The following is a 19,443-nucleotide window of genomic DNA, read 5'->3' as shown; positions in this document are numbered from 1 at the left end:
GGGATGGAGGCTCTTCATGCAAATTTGCCGAAATTGTGTTTTTGCCATTGTCTCTGACCTTGTTGATTTACCAAAATCAGTAACGCGCAGAGGTCGTGAGTTTCCACCTGGGGTCCAATGGCCACATGATGACTGTGTTAAATTCTGAAACGGTTACAGAGAGAGAAACGCTCTCCTTGACGTGACTTTGAAGGCCAACAGGAAGCCTTGCATAGTGTACTCGATACTTGGTGGCGCTTTCAAATGTAGTAGTTGCCGGTAGCGAAGTGTTTTACACAACAGAGAAACTCGACTTGAATAAAGGCTGTAATAGTCTCGGTTCTGGAGGATATTTCAAAGGGACGTTTCCCATGGGAAAACGGTATTTGTTGTCGGTCTCGCGAGAAGTTAAGACTTCACGCCATAGTCGCGCACCTTCTCTTTCTGAATAACCTCTGATACGCTTCAGTTTAGGCATGCGTAGTTTGAATACCGAGCTGGCCCACTGCCAGTGTTAAATGTCCCATACAGTTTTTTCCCGCTGCAAATAAAAAAAAATGTAACTCCTGGAAACTGGTATTTATTAATACACGTGCTTTTATATTGTCCACTATATTGGGATGTACTCATGGTGATGCAAATTTATCAGCAATCTATGTTTCCAAAGTAATGACTAAGGAATGTATGTAAAAAGAGATCATTGAAAAAGCATAAAAATATACTCAAAAGATGCATGAAATAATCATGGAAGCATGAAGATAACAGGCAAAATACTGCACAAATTTTGTAACCAAAGAACAACTGAAATTAATTTTGAATTTTTCTAGAATTACCTTGGACACAATACATTTGTCAAAGATGACTCGTTTCGAAGTCTGGACTTTCACAAATCGCGTTGAAACAAGCCTTGTGTAATAACTCCATGTGAAACAGACTTCATGTACATTTTACTACAGGTGACGTCATGTTAAACTATTTCAACCTCACTGACGTCGATTCAAAATGGCAAAACGACTATTATCATGTCCTGTGTCTTGTCTACAAAATGTCCTTAATTTTTGTGGTATAGAAAACAAGTGGGCTTTAATATTAAAGCTACAATCCATTGATACATTGTTTGTCAAATGACAGTTTCCTGCAAATCTTAACTTTGTACAGAATTGCGTCGTTACCGTAGGTTTCAAAGTTAATTTTTAGGAGAGACATGCTCGATTCTGTTTTCTTCACGGATGATATAAGAATGAGTGTCTCAAATACATGTATAATTCAACCGATAAATGTACCATAAAATAAATAGCAAATATTGTACAAGTAGGTCTATTATTGGTGAATACTTTGTTCATTTTAACATTCTTTATAAAATCTATAGAGTGATAAACATGCAAAAAATGAACAAATAATATACAATATTTCAATTACAAACCACTGTTCAGTCGTGTTTCTCGGCAGCACCCTTCAGATTGTACAAATTTTAAACGTTTATTCGTATTTTCTAGCATCTATATCTCACCTATATTATGGGGTATTATTTAGAGTGACTGACCAGTGCGAATCCCCGGATGTGTTGTGTAAACTAGCTTTGTTGTAGGTCCTCATAAACATCATATGGGTGTCTGGTATTGTTCCAATGATATAATGTTTCCCTAGAAGGACTCACTAACCAGATACATGTAATCAAATGTAATTTCTTGTTATCTTTTAATACCTTCAATACTACATTTAGTACCTTTTAGACGAATTATAACAGCTAGAAGAAAACCAAATACTGTAGAGTATGTGTCGGACAAATCTACTTCCAGGTTCTATTTCTGTTGTTTTTCCCCTAAAAGGCCTATTGTCAGTTAGTAAATAACGACAGACCTAACATGATGAAACGGTATTGACTTTTTGTACCGTATGTGTCGAAATGGCCGGAAACTAAGACATAAATTTCTTATTAGAACCTGCATCAAGGCATTCATGAAGTAACACGTTTAACGCACAAACAGTTTGAATTCTACACATCCAGTTGGAGTGAATGACTACCAAAGGAAAACACTCAGATTCAGCTAGAGGATTTGTCAAAATAACCAGAATAAATTATTTTTTAAAAAATAAATCTAAAATATGCCAAACAGCATTTGAACGGAAAACCCTGGACATTTTACTCTGCGTTTAAAGTCTTGGTATAATATATACTTCCCTTAATAAAACCATGTAAGGCGGCTTTCACCAATAGGCCCCAATAGTATTCAACACAGGCACAGACCGTTGAGATTAAACTACACGAATGAAGCAATTTCTACTTTATAACGAATAGATGATATTTCTGGTATATTTCACGACATCTTATTTTTTTATTTTACAACACTATACGTCATAGATTTTTTATACAATGACACGTAAAGAGGAGTCAAGCTGGTTTTCAATTAGCGTACAGGATTTGGAGCTTAAACAAATGTCCTTTTCATACACTCACACAAATAGAGGGGCACATTTACTGTAGGCCTAATTTTATACATCCGAGAGTAATATTTTTAAACACCAACTACACATGCATTGAATAACAACACTGTATAATACGAATTGTACAGTAAAGCCACGTTCAACGACGTTTCAATATCTTTTTTTTCAGTGTAATATTTATTTCATTGAAAATAAAGGCCACCACATTGTATTAGGAATAACATCGAATTTTTAACTTGCAAAAAGTATGCAAATTCTGCGTTATTGTAATACATTCTACCGGAACAGCTACTTTGTACTATTTTATACAGTCAACAATATCACTTAGATACTACTAGTCGCGGAAACAGTAATGCTTAATTTTTCTTTATTTAATACATATATATTATCTGCCAATTTGAACTTGTACAGAAAAAAAGTACACTGTGCCCTCCATCTTGACGAACTTTGCCCTGTGGATGTCACCTCATGCTGTAACCTCTTTATGTGACCTTTCAGTTATATTCTCCACTATCAACGGTTACGCTATTGGGATACCGGGCTCCAATCTCAGCCTCGTAACCAAGAATCAATCCTTTCTTGAAAGGTTGTCATGCGTAAACATTTTCAGAACTCCACTACTGCCACAACGAAAAACAAAACCAGCTACTAGTCAAACCTTTCATTTAGGTATACACCTTTGGGCGGACTTCGTCTGCAATAATCGTGCAACAGGTAAAGCTAAATGGTATCACAACGTTTGTAAGGCAGCTGAAAGTAATCCGAACCGGTGTGCTACACTGCAGGGTAATTCATTTTATGAAGTTATTTATCTAATCTAAAGGGAACCAGTCTTTGACGAGAACCAATAGGATCATCACAAAGTTCGTGTTAAAAGTTCTACAGACCCACCGTGACTATGCACTACGCTCGGACAGTCAAAGAACTGATGAAAAAAAAACGTGGAGTTGTGGGTTTTTAAAATTCATTGGAGCGATGGCAAAATCAATCCAATAAAGGGATATTTCACATGTTTCCTGTCTAAATCCTAGCCCCCTTATACTATCATATCTGGTTGTACCTATCTAACAGTCTACGCCTCTTCTCCTGCCTTCTCTTCTCCCTTCTCTTCTTCGTCGGCGGCAGGGATGTCTTCATCATCTGCCGTGACTGGTGCAGCAACGTTGTTTTCAACTGGTGCATCTCCTGCGGCTTCTTCCGTTTTACCTGTTGAAACAATGGACAAAACGGTATGGCTCTTTAGGATAGCTGTCGAACCTGATACTAAGACGGCACGCTCACATACTAGGACAATGACATTTTACAGAGGTAGTCTCGTTAGCTTTTGTCAGTCGCTTCAACATTTCTTGTGGCTGACCTGAAAACTGAAGGAAACCGCAAGACACTTTGCCTGGTCCGAAACCTTAGGCCTATTACATGCATCCTCCATCATGACACAAACCTTCCTCTTGCTTCGGCTCGGCGTTTTCGTCTGTCTTCTCCTCCTTTGGCGTTTCATTCTCTTCCTTCTTCTCTGGTTCCTTCGGAGCTGTAGTCTTCTTCCAGTACTGAAAAATGTTGGTAAAAAAGGCCGACAATGATTTGCTCCTGTATTTCCATGCATGTCTAGCAAGTTTAAAAATCGTTGAGCACCGAAAAAACAACAACAACGGGGAAGCAGGGCTGAAGAGTTTGAAGCGCGACAGTAATTGGTAAGCACGATCCACATAAACAAAACACTCAATGGCAAGCCACAAAAGCAGTTAACTAACCGGCAAAATAGCTATTCATTTACTAATCTAGTTAAACATCAACTGGCAAATCAGGTACTGATCATAGAGTCAGCAAGTTTACGTTAACCAGCGAGCCCAGCAAGCAGGCATTAAATTAACCAAACAACCTGCAAGCTTGTCAACCATGCATTCACAGTTGGCAACCTGCCAAGCTTCCAGCAAACCTGCCAGCCGGTCAACCGATAAGACCAGCTGGCCAATTCAAGTGGCCGGTCACCACAGTCAACCAACTAACCTACCTGTTGCAAGTCGTCACAAAGCGAGACCGGATATCCCACTGTGACTCTGCTGACAATCATCTTCAAAGCCCAGCCCTTAAGACCAATCTGGCTAAGCCACGTGACTTTCGTTGACGTTTCATCGCCATCTTTTGGCCGAATAACCAATCCCATGATCCCAACATCGGCTCTGAAATGTAATGTCAAAGTTGACTGGTCATTCTACCTCCATGATATAGATGAGACACTGAAACAAATACTTGGGAGCACTTTCCTAAAATGCATCCAATGACAAATTTAAACGTCCTGCAAAACGCATTTGTTTCACAGACTTATTTGTTTCGGTTTACATTTTCCACTTTTGTAACCTGTAATGCCAACAAATTGAGGGCGATGCCGCAGGTGTATAAGTAGTCTTGTTTTGAGGGTAACTTGATATAATGGGAGACTTTGAGACGCTGGTGGCAGCAGACATACCAGTCCTTTTTCGAGTTATTGCACATACTCAGAATTACGCACGCATGCTCAAAGCAACGCACGCATGATCAGAACTGGTAAAAAGGACACGTTTGTCGCTACCAAGCGTCTCATAGTCTCCCATTTAACCCAAGGGTCATACCTGATAGGGCCTTTGCCTGGTGGCTTGTTAGGATGATTGCAGCTCTTGTATAAGATCACGTGGCGCTTCTGTTCCTCGTCCGAGCGGACCTGCATACACTGCACGATATCTCGGTCGTCACAGGCCATCGGCATTTTGATCACGCTGAGGAAAGTGAAAATGTTGAAGAAAATGTTGACATTTGGTATTGACAGTATTTAGACCTGTAATCTGTGCTTTTTAATCTGGAAATAGTGTCCTTTTAAGCCACAAACGTCGTGTATATAGATTTCATTGGAATGAACCTTGAAGGTGTCACCGTGATAATCAACTCTTAAACTGTAAATTCTGAAAGGTTGTCTTAAAGAGGAAGGCACTGCCAAGTGTTAACAGGAGACAAGGATCTCTTTGATGGCCAGATGCGGTTGGATGTGAAATTTCACCCTTTGCTTATAAACCTGACAATTTTCATCAAGGGTTGGCCATTTCGTCAAAATACATAAAATCGGGTCACAGCCTTTGACAATTAGCGCTCCTTTTTTTTCATTGCGCTCGTTGCAATTTCCCTGGTGTGCATTATTCATATGCGTAATTGAATATTAGTTGTGCAGATAATGATCAACAGAGGTCGCGCGCTGCTCGTTCCCGCCATCACTCAGAGCCGCGCGTGCCACTATTTTCATGTTCTAACAGCGTCATGCATGTGACTCCCACGGGACATTCGACAGTCGATTATAGCTCAGTTTAATGGACATCTGTACTATTTATGTACATGCTACGGGATTAGGTTGACTCACACTATCTGCTCTACAATGTGTTGTTGTAGTCCATAGATAATGCACGTAAGCACGTCTAGACTGGGTAGTAATTATTAACCAATTACTTTCTGTGACAGGCTGCATCTTCAGCAGCCGTCATTAACCTTTGAACTGTTTGCGTCACAGGTGTTTGTCACTTAGCTTCAAAGGTTTTTCTCCCTGTACATAACTCTGGCCAGTGCACCACGCTTGTGGAACAACAAACTATTTGTGGTACTGAAAAGAAATTAATCGACGGCAACAAGTCTTCAGAACCTCGATTACTGTCAATCAAGGTTGTACATTTGTTTTAAAGTCAGCTTTAATGGGCAATTGTAAAGCCGAAAAACATTGTCCATACTGGATTGATAAAACGACTTTAGTCAAAATGTCATTTAAATGACAATAGATAAAAGCAAGGACATAAGGAGCACCTTGTAGGACCTAGAAAATTTAACTCACGTGTAGACAATCTTAAAGTCGTCCCTCTCCTCTAAGATTTCATAGTTTGGTGTCTTCCGGCTCCATTTCTTCCTTAATTCGGCATCCGTGAAAAACTCAAGAACTACGGGAGCAAATAATGATGTTCAGAATGAACCAATGGATTTGAGTATTCGTCTTTCAAATTGTTATTGATGCAGGAGTTCGGAATGTGGACTGTTTCAACAGCATGACAAGTTATCTGGGCATTGAGGTCGAAAGCAGCACAAGCATAATAGCCAAAACGAGTGAACCTTACACAAGGGCAGTCGTAAATAGAACTTAATAAACAGCAAAGGCTCATTGGATTCTTCTTTAAAAGCTAAAAGAGGCTGGTGCTGTGTTTCTGAAATCGCAGTTGGTAGAGAGTTGCGAGGTCCATGACCGTGTCCGATTTACTCGACTACTATACAGCTTGAAATTACACTCTTGTATACGGTAGCGAATGCAGCCATTCCCATAAACTCGTGTGTTATTTAAAGCCGCAGCCAAGTAAATCGGACACGGGTTATAATGGTCTCTGGGGAAAAACCCAGTATAGTCGATGTTTCGTATGGTCTTACCTTTATCGCACGGAATACCGCTGAATTCCATATATGCCTAAAAAGGGAGACAGAAAAAGAATCAAGCTTCACCTACGGACACTTGATTTCCAAAGACAAAAGCTATCACCTGCCCCATCCATTCCGTCCCTGACGGCGATCGACAATGTTGATCAGCAATATCTTCTGCAAAAACCACCACATTTTCATTTTCATTATCGCTGCATTTTTTCGTTATAATTATCCATAGATTTTAGCCGGCAACGCATCAATAATCAGTCTTTGATCGAACCGACTTTGTATTTGTTCAACAGCTGTACAAATATTTCGGATCGGATACCCCTTCGTTGTTACGGCATATTTCATTCTGAGTTTTTAATATGTTTTCTTATGGATGGGAAATGATGGCTTTTGGCTTCAGCTTTATAGCCAAATCCAGTATTCGTTTACACATTTTTTCTCATACAGTAATGTTAATGATTACTGTATTTACCAAGGAAGCTTTTCCACAAGTGCCCACTATCAGAAAAAAATGATAATGACCCTGAGTCAGTCTTCTTGGAATGCGTTTTTTGTCACGGTGCTGTGCTTAATCATCAACAAGACCAAGGTCGAATGACTCCGATCAAGTGAGTGTTAATGGGTACAGTGTAAACGGCCTCTCACTCTGGCATTCGGTAACTCAGGTTACGTTTTTGATGAATCACACTTAGGCTATTTCCATATTAACTGAAATGAAATCCCGTGTATTATTTCAACCATCATCTAATAAATACAAATGAGCATACAACAAAACTGAATCTGGAGTTCTTCTTTAATATAATAGGTCTTTGCGCTGTCTATCGACAAAAGATCGTGTTCAACAAGAAGCAGATAACAGGAATTGTACTTTTGTTTAAATTGTCGATTCTTTTCTTAGTTTACACCTGGTTAGATACATAACTTTCTTACGCCCTATTTCAAGTTTAGGCAATATTATTTTTAAGTGGGGTTACTTTACATAATACTCAGTTTTAAATCCATTTTGGGATTTATGATTTTAATTTAACTCTTATGTTGTTTATCATTCTGTGGTATATGACCACAAATCTTTATTAACTGGACTTAAGAATAATAGATTATCCGTCACACCTTTTCTTGGGGTTTGATCATACTAAGTGCTTTTTGTCCAGGGTTTGACATCCCTGTAATAGGATTAAATCCACACACTAAACAAAAGCACTTGCAACAGCGCATGCCTGTTCTATTTATAGGTGTTGTATTTATAGGAAAGTGAAATTAGAACCTTACTCTAAATGCATTCAATTCTCATGCATGATTTATTGGTGTAGTTTGCCTCTTGCAACCTTTGATACGTAGCGGTGACGCTACACGTAGGATACATGCACAGGCATTTTACCATACGAAACGCATTGAAAGCCAATGATTACCACAGCCTAAAGGCATTATGCAAACTTCGTACGGAATCGCATGATTCAGAGGCAATCAAGGCCGTAACTTGGCGATTCATTAAACCAGCACAACCGCAGGGATGGACGCACAAATGAAGCGATAGCACAGCTTGATGACTCGGACTTCAGGGGCTTACATATGAAATGTGGAGAAAATACACAATATATGTTGTTAATTTAGTATTCAGAACTGAGCATTGATCAATCAAAATCCAGTATTCTGGACCGTGAACGGTTTAGAGGCTGACATTGAATCTAACTCGTGATCCAGTTCTCAGGTCTGTTATGAGATTACTGTGTTCCACATCGACCAGAAGGATTCATTCGTTGGTAGCAATACAGAGGAAAATCGTCTACAATAAGTTTCCATGGCAGGAAAGGCGATCAATCACCAAACATCACTTCATTTCTAATCTAGAAATCGCAGTGAAATGATGAAGCGAATTCATACATGTTGACAAAGAACATTCATCAACACTCTCGAGAGCAGAAAAATGCACACCATTTCAGACATGCTTTCAATCCACGAGAGAAAATCTCATACACAAAGTGACCCCTCATCGTTTTATATGCCGCAAACTAGACAGGATATCCCATTCCTAGTGAATTCACAGAAGGTTCAAATTTATCACTGGTAATTCAATCACGAACAGCAATCGATCGACAGTCCAGAAACTTGGACGGAGGACCGTGATGGCATTTCAAGTTAACATGGTTTTACCGTGTGCCGCCACGGTTTAAGGCTTTGGAGTTTGTTTCGTAATTTTGTTTCGTTGTTGGTGTCAAAATGTTTATTTGCTTGTCAAGTTTGTTCACTTCAGTTTTATTTTGTCTAATTTTGTTTTAGTTTCATCGTTTGTTCGGACAAGTGATGTGGTCGATATTGGCTAAAGCTGCGGAAACAAACTGATTAAAAATCGTCCAAAAAGCTCAAAACCCCGAAAGAAAACCCACTGATGATTAACTTTCATAATCGTGAATGACATTTTTTAGAAACTTTTTTCCAATAGATGTGCTTGTCAGGTTGTGAAAACTCCGGATTCAAATAGCACAGGAAACATGTTCCTATTTTAAATTTATATATTTCCATGAAAACGCCATTTGTGTGGACTGAGAGAACAGCGCTAGGAATATAAATTCGGTCTGACATAAGGTCTCAAAGGGTCTTAGGAGACATTCTAAACGAAAACAGTTGGACTCCAATCTTCAAGAATTCTCTAAAGAAAGCCTTGTTAATTACCGAAGAATTGAAAATCAACCACTCCATTGTGTGCATATCATGCAAGGAGACCTTCACGATCTGACAGAATACTTTCGTAGAAAGTCAGTGCCAAATCAATTGATCTTGCTGTGAAAATGATTCATGATTCTCAGGATGCAATTTTAATCCAAGAAAAAGTCAGGGTGAAAAAGGAATACCACATACCGTTGTTTCTGTTTGCAATGTAAAACAGAACAGGTCAAAGAAAGTTTGGATGATCAAACTAACAAAGCTAATCATCGTTTACCTTCGGCATTAAGATTATAGGATTGTACATCCCGAATACGCCTGATAGTCTTTAGGTCATTTTGTCAGTTTGTAACGAAACCTAATTAAATGTTATTCCAACATTTTCCTCTTCAAACTTCATGTTCCTATCAATTCAATGAGGGAAAAATGTCACTAAACTCGAAGGTCAAAATCTAATTTCCACCTTCACATGTAGAGTGGAAACTGCATCATAAAATATAAGTCAAAATCTGTCCAATTCCTGATACGAGTTAGACTATCAAACAACCGGGCACAGTACCATTTTTAATTACGAATTCTCCCGAAAAAAAGGTTACTTTTGGTTATATTTAAATTAAGATGAGAAATAAAACTTTGGTCGGCCAATATTTAGTTCTGTACGTCTTTTAACTGTTGAACACGCTGCAAACACATGACATCGGCATTAGACTGATCTTCGAAATTTACAGCACACTCAAAACGTCAACAACCAAATTGGTAGCAATTATGGAGATGACGAATAGTGTCATGGTGACACGGCCAGTGCGAGGAATGCCAAGAATTATACAAACTGCATAGGCGACTGTGCGCTATGACTCAATCTGATCTCATTATGTGCAGGGTTTCTCGCTGGAAAGGCGCAATGCCATTTTCATATGACTCATAGATCTATACGGTGCATTTCGGTCAACGTGAATAAGTCATCGAGTATCTGAAAAATGCCTTAAACGTGCTGTGAAGGAAGACTGAATTATTCATGCTCTGGAGGAAAAAAACCCAGTAGCACTTGTATACAGGTGCTATCAAGTGTACCGTCTTGAAATACCATATGGTGTTATAGACTTACAGTATCCTCAGTGTTCATAATAATGGATGTCAATACGATGTATAAAAAATCCAAAACTTAGGTAAATGTCGCCAACAAAGTGCCCCCCTATAAGCGTGAGTACCATCCCAGAGAACAAAACCTTCACGATATGTTAGTTTCCCTTGTTTGAGAAAATAATGAAGGAATCAAGTTTATTAATTTATTTTGATTCAAACCAACCATGTAAATGGTAAAAAAGTAAATTGATACTGAATACAAAGAAGTGACCGACGGTTTTGGCCATGAAAAGTAACCCGTGACATTACTTGAATAAATCAGCTATGTCGACAAATATCCTGATCACAGGTTACAACAAAACGACCGATTACATGCGTAAACAAACGAGCCTCAGCTAGCTCGTCTAGCTAGCATCGATTTTATTTCCATCCGTTTTGTGTAAATGTTGACTTCAATCTATACAGCTACGCAGAAGACAAAAATTGAAAAAACACACACACTATGTCGCTGAATAGTAAATGCAAGTTAGTACATTCCGTCTACAGTCAACGCACATTTATATTTATTATTAGAAAGTGTAAAATGCAAAACCTGACGCAAACTGCGTGATTTTTGCTTTTCAGAAAGATTCTCCCACAGGGGCCTAGGATCCACACTCCAAACCCTCTGGTAACCTTCCCAATTTATATCAATGTCAAGGCAATAGGTCGGAGCGGTTGTGTGTTTAAATCATCGGTTCAAGAGTAGCAGGTATAGACCTGGAAAGATACGGCAAACAAAGCACTGTCAGCACGCATGGTTGAACAAAATAACACAGCCCTAGATGAAACTGTAGATTTCATATCTAGGAATTAATTAAAGCAATTGAGTTGCTATCCTGGGGCACGTTTGTCTACCAGTAACAGTACTTAATAATACACTCAATCATGTCCTAAGCTGTGCGTGTTGTAAACCATGCGTGTACTTTCCACATTGTATGATCCATTCTGTCTAAAATTTAATAAATAAATTAAAACACACATACAAAAAACTTAGGCAAAGAAAACAAAAGATCAAGAACAAAAAAAAAATTGTCACGTGATCGAAAGGATTCCTCCCCTTAGGCATTTTCCCTAGTTTTCGTTTTCTTCCCTGTTGAAGTATTGTGCCTATGACATCATCATCTAGGGTTCTTACTGCCAAGACTAAGTTCACGATAGATTTCGATCAAGGATTTTGCCCACGCACTTGGACTTCGCCCCAGAAGAAAACGAGAAATCGGTAAGATACGGTAGGTATAGCTCTGATCAACAAAATAAAATGCTTTTAGGTGGATTGTTTTGGATTAAAGTTTTTTTATTTGTAATTGTTTACATGTTATTGGAGCATAATGGAACAGCTCATAGGAGCAGATGGCTCTTTGCTGTTATATTAAATAAAATCAACGCATGAATACTGAGATTAGTTTCACTTTGAATGAAGTAGGCCTACCCTCCCCATAATACGCTATGCGCTCTCGCGCCAGTATACGCTCATTCATAAGTAGAAACGTGGCTTCATTGATTTTGCAATCTGATGCTTAAGTCCTGAGTTTATCGAATACCGTTAATCGATATTGTGTTTCTTCAGGGTTGACAATTACCATTTTGCTTTGCACATAATGGAACGACTGAAGAACAATGTCATCATTCGATGATCAAAACAAGGGTCATTGCAATCAGATATGGCATTTTATATACAGTCAGCGTAGAAATCTCAACCCTATAAAAACCGCATCATAGGATAGGAAAATTATTCTTGAAGCCCCAAAGTAAAAGTCTGAATCAGCAAGATGAATACAATTACAATAACATCTTGGTATGCATTTCATTCGACGTAACCTTGAAAATAAGGTATCATGAAAAATGCATGTCTTCAGATACTTATGCTTTTAGACTTAAAATAATATGAAAAATTGGGGAAAAAATTTCATATCAAATTAGGTAGATAATGAAAACAAAAAATTAATTCGAGAACGTTACAGTACATAGATCGAAAGTGATCCAAGCAATGAGTGAAACCTGGTGTAGGAAGAGAAACTTTTGGAATGGAAATTTATTGAAACATGAGGTGACAATCATTTTTTATACTCGAACAAAGTAACTAAAACAAACTCAAATAAAAGAGATCGAAAATGAGAAATGGATCTAGAAATAGAAACAGATTAAACTGAAATGAACAGAACAAATTATTGCAGAGGACAAACTGAAAGAAAGAATTACAAATAAGCACTCCCAAAGGACCCCCATTTTCATATTCAAAACTAATAAAGTAACACTGATTTAAAGTGACATACATCCAAGTGAATATAAATGAATGATGAGCAAATACAAAAGCGAAACTACAGGAAAAGAGAAATATAAATTGGAAACAATATTCTCAGAAAAGCAACGGGGACAACAACAAAATCCGTACGGAAAAGCAAAATAAACAGAGGGGCTGCTAATATCTATAAATATCATTGAGTAAACATTTCTAGAAATTCTTCCAATTGGTAGCCTCCAAAAAATAAAAATAAAAATTGGGTTTTGTTGAAACACTCTAGTTTAACTGTATGCAGAGGCCTGGGAAGTCAATCAGCCAGCTTGTGCAATATTAGTGACTGCGGCTGTCATGTGACTATATGCATATAATTAAGGTTGCAATCCATCGTGCACAACACATATGGTTGAATCGATCCCGAATAAAGCAAATCACGTGAGATACTATTGACCTCCAAGGGGCTGCTTTTTAAATGTAAACCTAAACTCAATGATTGATACTAAACTCCAATATTGCCATGAATAATACGCCGTAACATGCTGCATTGTAAGTAGCATGTCTCTCCTTCACGTTGTCCCTAAAATGACTGATCATTAATCGATCAATGCGAAAATGCACACAGCAGACCAACCAGGTCTCTCGATATACGGCTGCAAAAAAAAAAAAAAAAAAAACCCGTAACACCAGAAACACATGACACAGCGTTTATTATTTTGTAAAGCCCAGGAAAAACAAACGATAATGCCGTGCCATACCACTGGCCCGTGAACGGCAACCCGTTGAATGCGGGTATACATTACCAGTTAGAACAGTATAGGATTATTGGACGCATCAGAACCGAGACGGTTTAATTATAATTTTGCGAAGTGAGGTAGTTGTACAGCGTGGAGACTGTGACAGCCTCAGGTTTAGGGTCGGGTACGTGCGCGTGGCCTAGCACGCTCTAAACAAGTCGGGCAAGGATGGCAATAATGCATCAATGCCTCGATAATCGCATAATTTTGGGCAGCGCTAGCTCGCATAATGCTAGACATGCAATATGGCCTATAATGACTGTATAGGATTAGAATATTCCAGTAGTGATGACTGTTGCACGGGTCAAAGGTCACGGGACGTCTGCATCCATCATCATCGTCGTAGCAAGTGGGTGGGGTGCATGTTTCTCTTCTCAGCGCAACAAACTCTTACCTTGATCAGTGGCACGCCATTTTTCTCAGGTTTCTTGAAGACCGTTACCCCCTTGATCTTCTTGGATTTCTCCCAGCCCTTGTCCTCCCCTTCACTAGCCTCCAGTTGCAAGATCTGTTCCAAATCATCCTCTGAGAAGGGGTTTTCTTGTGGAGCCTCTAGACTCGGCGGGGAGGCCTCCTGCGCTGCTACAGCGGGTTTAGATTCCTCTTTCTCTGCACTCGCTGCTTGTTCGGCCCCACCCTCTTCTTTCGCTGCTTCTCCGTCCGCACCAACCTCCCCTGTCCCTTCCGTCTGCTCCTCCTTAGCCGGCTGGTCCTCGGTGGCCTCAGCCGGTGCGTCTCCCTCCTGAGGTTGCTCCTCCGTTTGGGGTTTTTGTTCCGTTTCCGACATTCTGGCGGTGGAAAGTTGGACAGATGTGAGGGGATGTGACGGGATCGAGCTGCTCGTCCGATAGCGCGATGACTGTGGAGTAGCAAGGCTATGCTGAACATCACGTCGCGGGCATGCGCAGTACTGGCTCAGCAAACAGGGCTGGGATCCAATAGCTGCTGTCACATGCATGAAACATTTATAAGTGGGGCTGTCGCTTCTAGCGCAGCGCATGTAGTAATCATGGCCATGGGAACTACAGGTATATGGCGTTAACACTGAACTTCTACAAGATACAGGTGGTTAGACCTAGAACGTAGGAATTATTATAATAAACATACCTGCTGGCGAGTTACGTCGCAGTAAACTTCAGAGTCATATTTCACCTTTGTCGAACCCAAGTTATTAACCTGTGATGTTTTAAAAGAAGTGTTGCGTAAACTGATGAAACGTCACAAAACACGCACATCTTAACTCCACGGTCCGTGTTGAATTCAATTGGGGCAACGGACTTTTGAAATGCCTCAGGAAGGTCATAAAATTCCCTTGTGTCATGAAATGTTGACAAACGAAATCTTGACCCTCATGTTATTATGCAGCGGAACAGGTGCACGTATCAATCGGAACAACATGTTACAACAGAGTCACAAGATCAGTGTAATCTTTAACCTCAATCTAATCCCCACGTGACCCGGTGTACTTACATATTACAGTTCCTGTTTAAACCTGTCATGTGCAATGCGGTAAGGGAACTGATCCATGCTTCACATGAAACACGATAGAACATGACTACTGGAATAAAATGGACTGACAGAATATGATGAATGCTACCAGGGCACCAGATTTTAGTTTGAGGGTTCACAGGATGAAATATCTTGCATGATGATGGTAGCCCCCAGAAATTTGGACTAACCCCAGCAAATTGTGTCCAGTGCCAGACACCGGCAGTTTCAGGCTATAATCTTACTCGTGAAAGGTTTATTAATGTTAACGAGTAAAAGGTCATGGCATCCGCCGGGCCATGTTTTGCTGCGCTCAGTCGGTCACTTTCGGAAAATGTCAAATGTAGATTTCATCGTTTTTCAGCTGACACCGAATGTTTGACCCAATTTGAACCTGGCATATACTGTCCCTTTGACAGCAACACTGGCTTATCATGCGCATGCGTCCCTGGGAGTTGCTTTCTGTAACTGTTCATGCATACCGTGTACCTTTTAAAGTGAAATCACGTGTACACTTCAGAACAAAATCCAGTGCGCATATGTTGATTAATTAAGAAATGGTAGGAATGGAAGCAATTGTATGAAGAGGTAACGTATCCAGCTTTTGACGTGGGGGAAATTCAAAACGCAAATGCACTTTCGGTCTCATCAACATGATAACGGGGGAGGAAAACTATAGCCTATTTATTTGATAAAAAACAGACTGATTTGTTTCTTTCCTGCTTACCTATGAAGTAATCTCAATTTAAGGGAAAAAAATTTAAAAACATATTTTAAAAAGTCCGGGGGGGAGGGGAGGCGGAGTTGCCACCTGCGCCCTCTGGATACGCCACTGGTATGAGGCAAAACCAGGCCCTAAACACAACTGTTAGACACAAAGACAAGTGTGCGTATAGGCCTAGCTAAAATTGTTTGCTCAGTTTCGACGTTTGGCGTCATTTTTGCATTAGGCCTATATTAAACTGAAAAAAATTCAAAAGAGAAAATATAAACCCGAAATGTATATCTCTAATTACATCACAAGAACCCTCAACAGACTCACACTAGTCAAGGAGGAAAACAATTTTACAAATTAGAATTAAAGTTATTTTTTCAGTCTTAATGTTATTCAACACCTTTCCTGATTTTTCTTTGACATTATCAACTAAAAGCTAGGCCCAAACCGATCTCATTATTTAAAAACTAAACATGATTTTGACATGAAAACTAAAGTTAATGGCTTTCGATAATCATACTCTTTCTTTCAATACCTGCATAAATCCCCGTCATCTGATTGGTAGATCTTTGATCGCATGCCATTGTATTGAACTATTCGCTCTATGCAACAAGTACTGTTGAACAGTGGCGGCGCTGCGTGGTGTCATGTGGGTGCAAATGCACACACCGTGAAAAGCCGTTTGCACATAAAAACTTTGGTCACACATTACCACAGGGCGATCAACCTTTTCGTTTTACGACTCTGCATCATAAGCTAGGAAATATTAAGGATCGTTTGCCTTGCCCTACACTTGCACCCACAGCCACCAAGGTCTGGCGCCGCCACTGCAGTTGAATAGAAGAGGATTTATGAAGATTTTGTATAAAACAAATAATGGATGTTTCACATTCGCACAGTGGTAAGAATAATTTCAATTTCCAGAAACTCGTAAAGAAACAACTCCATTATAAAAATCAATACGCAATAATATTTCCGATAGACCGACTTACAGGCCTCGCTCAACGGCGATTTTAAGGTCCAAAATTCGTGAGTAATGCTAGTCGACATGCGTGCATAAGCGCGTATGACGCGCACGGCTGAAACATTACACGTGGCAGTGGAGAGAAGCACGTGTTGCAGCCCATGCACGTGCGCAGTGGGCGGGTTTTATTGAATAGATCAGTCTGTGTAGATGGTCCATTATAGATTAATCCTGCGACGGCCATTTTTCCGCAGTGGTGTTACGCTAACACGTGTCGCTTTCAGATATTAAGACGCACACACTAATTCGCCCAATCCGGTTCATTCGTGTGACGTCACTTCAGTTTTATACCGCGCCTTCAATGCACATAGCGTAAAAATGGAACCACTGGAACCGGAAGTAAACGCTGCCCGAGCGTTCATCCAATTGGAGCTTGTCATTTGTGGTACGTGGGCGTGTATAACGAAACCATTAACATTCTAGGATGAAGTTTTTTCTTTCTTTGTTACAGAGATAATTAATTTTTAGTCCAACAAGTGGCTGGTAACTGTGGTTGGCCGTCAGTAAAAAAAAAAAAAGAAAGAAACAAAATATTTATTCACAAATGTGGAGAAAATCACGCGGCTATCAAATCACCAGTCTATAAACTATTGAAATGAAAATATTACCCGCTTTAATATTAATAGGGAAATGACTGATTTGAGGTTAAACATACCCACACTGACCCGAAGTGAAATCTTTGCAAACTTTAGGTGTCTATACAAAATAAGAGGCAAAATGACAGAGGTCGACGACTCAAACCTCTGGTTCTATCCCAAAGCCTGTTCTATTTATTCTCCAAAGTCTTCACATCATTGACAAACTTGCTTTCACTGCCAGCACCACTACTGGTATTGTAGTGGTTCTTCCAGTAAGCGGCTTGTTCTTGTAAGCCGGAAGGGATTGGAGACGGGATGTTAGCCAGAAAGAGTCGAGCGGCTAAGGCTGAGTAGAGTGGCTTCCTCAGGTCATCCCACTGTACGGTTGTCCAGTCAATGCTCAAGGAACTCTTGATGGAGGCGAACTTGTTACGCAAACCTGCAGGGTTTGGAAAAAATCAGCGACGCTTTCAGGAAGGAAACCTCAACAGGTAAAGAGGTTAAGAAGTACATTGTGCCAGTTAGTGTCTCTCTCTGCTTGCTTCCGGTATCTCGTGTACACAGGCTTCATGTATAGGCCTATAAAAAAGTGTCTTGCGCCCTTCAAAATGCCAATGCAACAGAATTGATTCACATGATTATGTCTTCCTTCATTGCTCAAAAAAAATCAGGTAAAGGTTACTTTACATGCTCCAACCTTCCTTATGCCTTAGTGTCTTCTTCCTATGAACGTGAATTACAAACTCAATCTCAATGTTAAGTGTCTGACTGTGTTTTTACCCCATTCACTCCCATGTGCTCAAAGAGACAAAACGCAGTTGAAATGAGAGAAAACACAGAATGGCAGATACTGTGTTTATTGTTTCATCTTGTTAACCTGGATGGCTGGCGGTGTCTTTGGTTGACTCGAAGCCAATCTTGTCCACCTGCCAGATTCCTCCTTGGTAACCTGCTCTGTAGGTGTTGGGATCCGTGCCATCCTTCGATTCCACCCAGGCGACGCGGCGAAGGAACCCGTGATCAGACGGGAAGATCCCGCCGAATGATTGGATGCAAGCCAGTACCACATCGGAACCGGAGGACTCGGCAACTTTGATTTTCCCTGATGGAAAGGTTGTCACATTATTAATAACTCCTTGCTCTAGCTGAAGGGTTTACCGTACCCGGGAATTCATTCTCCTGATTGACGCCCAATTTTAACTTTTTCGCACATTTCTTTCAGACCGTATGTAGGCCTACGCGGTTATCTGACATTTTTTTGAAAGCGTTTATTCGTTAGATTTAGATCGATGTTCACAGGCTAGTCTAGGCTAGATTTTTGAACCGCACACTCTTTGTAAATGAACATCGTGTAATAAATAGAGTGGGGGTTTGTTCCTGCTTCGATCTACAGTGTATATTTGGCCTTGATCAAGGCCGCATGCGCGCGTGCTCGGTTCCTCAGAGACAAGTGGGGGTAAGTTTACTCGCTTAAAGAACAAGTATCACTGACGTGCTAAGCCCGTCTCCAGTCGTGACTTATACACACTAAAACACATACATCCCAAATTCTCAAAACAATTAATGCAGATGAACTCACCTGCCATTTCTTAAACTCCGTCAGGAAAATCAAGAATTTGGTACAGATATCAGTCACAAATTCGTCGCGTTCAAAGCAGCCTACACCGAGGTTAAAGGTTTTTGATGCAGACAATCACACCAAATCGCTTGTCATGCAGTATTTTGTGTCTGTTCCTGCAGTAAAATGTAGGGCTGAGTTGGCTCACTGCCTACGATCAGTGCCTGGTTTAACAGCCAAGGCAAATATTTCAGAAGTACCTCGAAAGTTCCGGTCTGGATCATTCCAAGGCGTGGTTATTCATTTCCGCGTTGGGGGCGCTGTAACCAATGCGCCTGATCGCAGCTTTGCGTGCGCACGTGACGTAGGGAGGCTACGTGCACGACGTGACTAGCCAGAGATCAAACGG

The 19,443-nt window shown here is 40.1% G+C and overlaps 2 protein-coding genes across 4 annotated transcripts; both read right to left on the bottom strand.

The window, feature by feature from the left end:
* Positions 1-558: 558 nt before the first annotated feature.
* On the bottom strand, positions 559-14,924 carry LOC110979957 (uncharacterized). 3 transcript variants are annotated; one of them, XM_087130957.1, is made up of 8 exons: positions 14,779-14,924; positions 14,066-14,459; positions 6,853-6,889; positions 6,272-6,374; positions 5,034-5,177; positions 4,436-4,604; positions 3,866-3,971; positions 559-3,630 (listed from the first exon to the last, which is right to left on the bottom strand). In XM_087130957.1, exons 2-8 carry the CDS (start codon positions 14,456-14,458, stop codon positions 3,497-3,499), a joined length of 1,086 nt encoding a protein of 361 aa, XP_086987083.1. In that variant the 5' UTR covers position 14,459; positions 14,779-14,924; the 3' UTR covers positions 559-3,496. The 3 variants fall into 3 exon arrangements, with proteins under 3 accessions (XP_086987083.1, XP_022091858.1, XP_086987084.1); XM_022236166.2 differs by lacking the exon at positions 14,779-14,924 and having other exon boundaries at positions 559-3,044; positions 3,485-3,630; positions 14,066-14,496; XM_087130958.1 differs by lacking the exon at positions 14,779-14,924 and having other exon boundaries at positions 14,066-14,560.
* Positions 14,925-16,237: 1,313 nt separating this feature from the next.
* LOC110979972 (uncharacterized) lies at positions 16,238-19,341 on the bottom strand. The gene is made up of 3 exons (XM_022236195.2): positions 19,056-19,341; positions 18,354-18,578; positions 16,238-17,915 (listed from the first exon to the last, which is right to left on the bottom strand). The coding sequence occupies exons 1-3, from the start codon at positions 19,060-19,062 to the stop codon at positions 17,665-17,667; spliced, it is 483 nt and encodes a 160-aa protein (XP_022091887.2). The 5' UTR covers positions 19,063-19,341; the 3' UTR covers positions 16,238-17,664.
* Between the last annotated feature and the right edge of the window lie 102 nt (positions 19,342-19,443).

This window comes from Acanthaster planci, linkage group LG21 (assembly GCF_054643075.1).
Source record: "Acanthaster planci isolate LZ-2023a linkage group LG21, COTS_SCS, whole genome shotgun sequence".
In the NCBI taxonomy this organism is placed as follows: domain Eukaryota; kingdom Metazoa; phylum Echinodermata; class Asteroidea; order Valvatida; family Acanthasteridae; genus Acanthaster; species Acanthaster planci.
Note: the sequence above shows the minus strand (reverse complement) of the source record. Positions and strands in the feature narration are given on the sequence as shown.